General features: G+C 37.8%; 1 protein-coding gene across 1 annotated transcript in view; it reads left to right on the forward strand.

Moving 5' to 3' along the window:
• wwc1 (WW and C2 domain containing 1) overlaps positions 1 to 7,676 on the forward strand; it is a 77,425-nt gene extending 69,749 nt beyond the window's left edge. Inside the window, 3 exon segments of the mRNA XM_034098497.2 lie at positions 282 to 512; positions 1,691 to 1,809; positions 2,827 to 7,676. Coding sequence (XP_033954388.1) covers positions 282 to 512; positions 1,691 to 1,809; positions 2,827 to 2,893 — 417 coding nt within the window. The 3' untranslated portion in view covers positions 2,894 to 7,676.
• Positions 7,677 to 8,024: the final 348 nt, after the last annotated feature.

The following is an 8,024-nucleotide window of genomic DNA, read 5'->3' on the forward strand; positions in this document are numbered from 1 at the left end:
CAAAAATGGTAACTTGTTTGTGGTGCCAGTATTTGCAAATAAATTGAAATTGTCACTGCTTTTTGCTTTTCTTTTCTTTTTTCTTTGCAGTGCGTGATGAGTTATAAATACATTATATTAAAAAAGGAGTGATTAGTGTTATTTTGCATTAATGGCCTTCACTAACGCCCATAGGGAGGGCCATGTACCCAATACCTGAACTAATTGTTTCTAGCAGCCGTAGTGTTTGTGTCTTGAGCCTCTGCATCTCTGACCTGTGCCCCCTCCCTGTCCCCCCTCAGCCCCCGGTGCCGGTGAAGGGTCTGGACGGCCTGCTGAGGACGTCCCTGGACCTGGAGCTGGACCTGCAGGTGTCGCGGACACGGCAGACGCGGCTGGCTCAGGAGCTGCGGGTGCTGCGGGAGCTGAAGACGCAGCTGGAGACGGCCAGGCAGCGCGGCCAGAGGGAGCTGCCCGCCTGGGTGCAGGAGGACGAGCGCTTCCGCATCCTCCTGAGGCAGGCCGAGAAGCAGGTGAGGGGACGGGGGTCATGTCTGTCTGCCCGTGTGCTATGGGCAGAGGTGGGAAGTAGTGGAGTACAAATACTTCGTTACTGTACTTAAGTACATTTTTCTGGTATCAGTACTTTACTCCACTACTTATTTTTCTGACGACTTTTTACTTTCTACTTATTCAATTTTTAACACAAATACCTGAACTTTATACTTCTTACATTTTCCAAACAGGCTGGTTCCTTTAGTTTTAACCTGTGTTTGGTGGCATGATCATTATTATTTACAGTCATTGTGTGCCTGGTGATTTGAACACGATCTGTGTATCCATCATTTCCTGGTCTTCTCTAAAGAAGAGGGACCAATGAGAACTCGGCTCGATTATTGTTCTATTAATATAAAGTGAGGTCAAGTTACCAGTTACTCTATAAACAGTTGGTACTGTAGTTATGGGTACTTTTTACTTGAGTACATTTCGAAGCCTATACTTCTTTACTTTTACTTGAGTAAAGAAGTTTAGTCAGTACTTCTACTTTTACCAGAGTATTATTAAACGCCAGTATCTGTACTTCTACTTGAGTAAAGGATGTGTTTACTTTTGCCATCTCTGGCTATGGGCCTAACGTACGATATATGGACACATCCTTGATAACTGTTACGTTAACAACATATCGTGAAATATACAGACATAAACTGGGTTTGTTTGTAACCGCCTACAATTCAAAACATCACATACAAAATATTTAGGTTACCTATTTATTAAATATTCAAATGAAACTACATAATTAATTGATGGTACGACAAGTAGACACAAACTTGTTGTTTTTGATCTTGTGTGTGTATCACGTGCTGTGTCTTGTGTTAGTATTATATGGACACGGCCTCAAAAAAAATTACGTTTTTAACTCAACACACAATATATGGACATGACCCGATATATTCTGAGGTTATCGATATATCATATTACAAACTGACATTTCTAACTATTCACTATTTGATCATTATATCAGTTGCATACAATGTTCTTAAAATTCAAAACATTTAAATATCCTGGGAAAATATATCATTCAAAAAAAGTGGACATTTTTGCTGATGCTCTAGTTTTCTTATCACACGCTTTAGTCCTCTATTAGACACTTTTCTCTGTAAATAACGAAGAGCAGATTTCACTATGGTCCTGTGCTCTTGCTCCTCTTCAGACTTGTGAAGAGCAGCTACACGAGAAGCGGGTGGAGAAGATGATGAGAGCGGCAGCCAAGGACGTCCACAAGATCAGAGGCCAGAGCCGGAAGGAGGTCCCCGAGGTGCAGACCTTCAGGTGGGACACGCAACCTGAAATACGAGACTCTCCATAAGAGCACAGACAGAATACCAGAGACACATGTGGTCAGATCTCCTCAGCAGACAGAATGTGTTCAACACTGCTCAATAAAGAATAGTCCCCTTAAGAAAGCACTTTACAGCTGCAGTGAAGCTACTTACTCCCCTTCTTAATGAATATTAGAAGCTGTATGTCAGACAGGAGGAGGCAGAGGATATGTTCTGCACAGAGATGTTCATAGGCTGGGACAAATATGTTTATTGTGTCTCCTGATGCACAACCAGGTTACTTCTGATTTTTGGCGGTTCAACCTTTTTTGTGGTGGTGGCTGTTTTAATATGTGACTGCCGACTAACATGTTGTGAAAAAGCAAAGTGTGCTTCGTTATGGTTAATGTTATTCTTATTTGAAAAGTATTTACTGATTTTAGCAATGTTATTTCTGCATTGAAGAGGCCTTTTTGTATTCCCTATTCACCCTGTATCATGATATAATGTAGATGATTATTATAACAGCATTGCATTCTAACTTTATCTCATTTATATCGAAGATCTCTATGGTGGGCTACATTGTATAATTTAGTGAGGAATCCTATCAAACACGTTGTTATTTCACATATGAATTAGATTGTGATTGTGTTCCCCAAGCTACTTGAGAAAAATGGCCTTTATAGAAACAAGATCATAAACTATCTAGGAGCTCAGAATAACTAGATTTCATTTCTTTATTCAGCTTTAAAATGAGGATTTGTTTTAGAAGCATACAAATATAAAACACATATCTTTCAATCCTCAATTATGAAACAAGACAGTCAGACAGGAAATGATGTCATATATTCAGAGTAGACAGAAACAGTATAATTACAACATCGTGAATAGACTGACAACAGCAGCTGAAAAAAGAACGAATTACAGTATTTGAATGAAACTGCTTTACAGTTAGAGCCACTTTAAAACGGTTAGCATGTTAGCTGTGTCCTTGTGTTGACCTCTAACTGTCTCCGGTGTGTTTCAGAGAGAAGATGGCGTTCTTCACTCGAGCGAAGAGCAACATCCCCGACCTGCCGGCTGACGACGTGTAGAGAAGCATTTCAAAGTATTTCCTCCTCGAGTCTTAACCTGCTGTTCCCATTCAAATGAAGCAAATGTTTGGCGGTGTTATGAAGAATTTAAACAAACAATATTAATAATGTGTTTAGTAGAGAAAACACTCAAAACCGTGAAGAAACACATTTTTAAAGAGCTCAGCATTTCTAATGTGGATAGTCTATGTTTGTAAATTAGTGATAGCACACAAGCTTTTCTTTTTTTTTTTAATTATTATGTCACTCTCTTCCACTTTGTTTTGTGTTTCTGTTACTAACAGGCTGTTTATAGGTGTGTAACATCATTCCAGCACAACGTCACAAAGCTGCATATGTGCATACAGAGTTTTGTACTGAAATGACACATTTAGACACAACATATATAAATGCATATTGACGGCACAAAACAATGGTACTAAAGCTGATGATAAATAGCAGAAATGAATATCTTAATTTAAGAGATATTTAACATTGATTTTCAAGCAATGTGTTTTTGTTTTTTGAAACTATAGACAGCACAGATGTTTGTATAGAATCCTCATCAGCATGCACCATTTACAACACACACAACAACACAAGAGGAAAACTGGAGTGAGTCTTTGATTTACAAACGTTACCAAATGAACTGGATTTGATCATTTAGGAGGCGACATTCTTCTCATTTTAGGTCGGAAGTTAAACGATTGTCTCTCACCAGTTACGCTCAGCAAAGTGTAGAAACAGCACTAACTCTCACTAGCACTCAGGTAGTTGATCGGATAGTCCGCACTTTAAGAAACTTGAGATGAGAGTTCAAAAAGAAAGGAAAAAAAGTGGGTTTTTGGACAAATCTATAAAATCCAAAAACCTTTGCCTCGAATGCGCTGGAATGATTGTTAAATGTTGAAGCACACAACGATTGTCAGACAGGAAGATCAGATGTATTTTTGAAGACTGTGAACTATAAGAGTTTTAACTTCAGACTTCCCTCGAACTGGATGTTTGGATACGCTCTGTATCTAAAGTCGCTCTCATGCTTCTTACAACTGGATGTTCTGCAGCTGATATGTAAAATGTAAGCATGGTGCCCCAGCAAAACTGAACACATCAATTCCACCCTTGTATCTTTAAACTAGCTATGGTTTAAAAGACTATGTATTGTTATGCTGCCCCCAAGAGGCCAAACAAACTGCAGGTTTTTAATTCCTACTTCCTGTTTCCTGCTCTTCAACTGACCCAAAATAATTGTCAGAAGTTTTTCGATTTAAGTTAAATTCACCACAAAAACCAAATAGTCTTATTTATCAATAAACAGGTTCATGTTCAAGTAACCTTTGTTAGCACTGCTAGTATTGCTGCTTTCCTGTGGGTGCAAAATGTAAAAAGAATATTCTGAAACAATTGGATTTAGAGTTGAATATAAATAGGTAATGGGTTAAAGTGTCACTTCAGGTATTACAACTTTCTAAAATATATCAAATGTCCTAATTATAGAAGATAATGACATGCTAATTTGGACAAGGGTCTAATGAGTAGTTCCAACTTCATCTGTTCATCATTCATCGGTTATATTTTGGCACTTGCATAGTAACATGTGTTGGCTCTCAGAGGAGGCGGATATTTCCCTCGATGCTTTGAGTGCAGAACGTCTTTTATCGGTACGTGCAGAGCGGCTCTTAATCCTCACCTCTGGCATGAAGTCAGTTCACTGTTTGTGCTCTGGCGATGTGATTTCTATTCAGCTCAGTGAGGATTTACGATGTCTAACTCTGTTTCCAAGGCAACCGGATTATAAATCAGCAGCGGACCTCGACTATTGGTTGGTGGCTCTTTGTGGAAGTACCTGAACGATGAGCAGCTGTTGGCGCTTTATTCAACATTTCAACGGTGCTAAAACAAAACTCCTACGGTGATAAATCACTTTTTTTTGACATATTTTAATATTTGTAATCTTTGCTCTTATAGAAGACATGACTCTGATGTATTTTAAGCAGATTTGATATTTATAATGAAGAAACCCCACTCCAAAATTAGTAGAATGCACCCACTGGCACTAAATCATTTCACATTTAAAAAAATATGATGGATTGAAAAACTAAGTCAGTTCAGTTTTAATGTTGTATCACTAAATCATATTGGCACTCAAACTACAAAACAGTTGATGGAGGACCAAAAAAAATGACAGAATATCAAAGAAAGTCGGACACCATTGAAGAGCAGCAAATCGGATCAGGAAAAAAAAATAAAGAGTGACAAAAACAAGGATTTTTACTTGTATAAAAGTGGCAAAATCATGTGTTTTTCACGCACTCTTGAGGTTATATCATTGACAGGACTTCAGTCTTAAAGTGGACCTGAAGTTTCTTAACCTGTGACTTTTGGAACAAATGACTCGCAGACTTTCAGCCCCGTTATGCTCCGTGTTCCTCTCCTGCTGGGTCACCATGCTCTTCATGTGTTGGTACATTAGGTGCTTTGTATAAGTATCCACCACATGGTGCAATCCTTCATGTTATCATGTCTCAATTCTGGGTGTAAACAGGAATGTCGCTGATGAAAACCTCTGCCGCTGTCATTCCAGATGTTTCTCTGTTTCACTGTTTGTAGGTAAACAGCAGCTCATAACATGCTTGAATAATAGATCAGATCCAGCAAAGACCTTAAACCTTTGTCTCTTGGTGTATGTGTATGTTTAACACCAACGGAGGGAGTTGATTTTTCTTGTTGGCTCTTTCCACTTTCTGTCCGTTTCCCCAGCATCCCCCTCACCCCCACCACCCCCCTCCAATCCTTAAGTTTATCTCCCAAAAGTCCCAACAATTTAAATCGGCCTCGTTTCTGATAATTACATAGAGTTTTTAATCCACAAGAAAAAGAACAGGCACAACACATATCCAGTTACTAGTAGGAATATTCACCACACATTCTGGTAAAAGTAGGAATATTTGTTGCACAAGTGTTAATAAGAACAATACATATCACACAAATGGATAACCACAGACCTTCTCACCCCGTCTAGGAAAACACACACACAAAACTTGATAGGAAGTGAATGAAATGCTGTGAGGACGTTCACACTGAGGCTGCGTTCACACTGCAGAGAGGAAGCGTTTTATTCTGGCTGCCTTCAGTCTGAACCGTCCTGTTTCTGAACTAAACATTGAACATCATATTTATACCAAAGATTTAACCCCTGATGCACAAACACATACATAAAGGACTCTGATGTTCTTGTGGCTCAGTGATCCAAATAGTACTTTATCTTTAGATGTGAAAAGTGTATCATCTGCACATATTGGGATCCAACACAATCATAATAATACATTTATATAGAGCTTTTCCTGGTGCCATGAAGTCTATATTTTCATTTACGATGTATAAATAATATTTTTATAGAGAATTCAAATATACATTTTAAGCAACAAGGTCATACTTAGTGATATTCCCCCACTTTGTAAATAAAAAAGGGTCAAAGAATTGTAAACAAATCTTATAATCCATAACAAAAACCTCCATAGTCACCATATATAATTGAATATATACATTTTCCAACAGCGGCATGAAACTTTGGAAACACTAAAAATAATACACTTTTTTGGATTGAAGCTTCTTTGTCCTAGCTGTCTCTAGATTTCTGAACCACAGTTTGAGTTTCTTCTTCTGAGAAACATTTTTAGATAATTATGCATCGTGAATGTGTGAAGCAAAATCCTTTTCTTTCAGCTGTTGACATGATGGCATCTTGACTCATCCCACATGTATTTCTCCCCTCAATTTAACGACATCTAATACACTATAATGCACCACCTTCTCTTTGCTGAATCGCTCTACTGTCACGGCTTAGGGGAGCAACAAACAAGTAGTCTGAATGCCGATCAGACTGTTCAGACTGAAATCATAAAAAGATATATATTAAATCGAGGAGTAACGATGAAAAACCTCACAATTGTCGTGTTTACTTTTTGTGGGAAAGAGTCACATGACAGGTCTGGTTTCCTCGCGCAGTGTGAACGCAGCTCTGACGGTCTGAGGGTTTTACTTTAACGGGTTCACTGTGAAATTAATGAAAGCCTTTGGAGTTATGTGAGAGTGTGTGCCTTTCGGAGAGCAACCATTGTTTGTTTTTTGTCTTATATGTCCAAACCTGGCTGCCATGGTGTGATCTGAAGCTGTCAATGTAGAGAAGGGTTTGCATTAATGTTCCTAATGTCAACAGTTGCTTTGTTTTCATCCACTGTAGAGCAGGTAGTTTGAAAGAATAGGACTCTGAGGAACAGTACTGTCTGTCTGTAAGAACTTTGTCATGATCGATTGAATGTTGTTTAACCGCTAAATCAAAAACATTTATATATAACAACATCTGGATGAAGGAATGTAGGTTCTTTGCTACGAGAAATCACAATCATTCAGAGAAAAAAACATGCTGGTAGTCACACGTAATTATTATTTTTCATCATGTAGATTGTGATATAATTTGTTTGTTTTTTGAGTGCATTTGTTTTCCTTTTATTTGATTATTGCTTTTTTCCCCTAATGAATCTGTTTGTATTACGACTGGTGATGAATCTGGTAATGTGTATGGAGGCGGCTATGAGAAACACACAGCATGTATTTATTGCACTTCGTGATTTGGGTGTGCTTTTCCTGTTTTTCTTTTTATCGCGAGAGTCCCGAAAAGCTGTGAATTGTATTCTCAGACACTGTACTATCGACCAGAGTTGTAAATATTTCACCAGCACAAAAAATACCAAACAATATGTTTTGTAGTTTCACAACAAATAAAAAAGTTCTTCTCTTCTAATTCATCGTGTTTTGTATTTTAATGAATGTGTTTTTCAAAACATTTTAAAGCTTTATTAACAAAATGTACTTGAAGTATGGAAAGTAAATGTAGTCATGGTCAATGTTCTCTTTTCAGTGTATTACTATTACTTTTTTGTACTATATATATTTCATTTTACTGCTGTAGATGTATAGTTTTGTGCTAATTTGGACTTCTTTATATACGGATGGGGAGTTTAATCTACAGCAATGCCTCATATTCTATATAATCAGCATATTTTTTTTTATCTCTAAAAGGTATATTTTTCAAGAGTTTCTCAAAATATCATAACCTAGACATGAAAAGTTGGAAAATGTACGCAACGGC

The sequence above is a fragment of the Pseudochaenichthys georgianus genome, chromosome 14 (genome assembly GCF_902827115.2).
Source record: "Pseudochaenichthys georgianus chromosome 14, fPseGeo1.2, whole genome shotgun sequence".
In the NCBI taxonomy this organism is placed as follows: Eukaryota; Metazoa; Chordata; class Actinopteri; order Perciformes; family Channichthyidae; genus Pseudochaenichthys; species Pseudochaenichthys georgianus.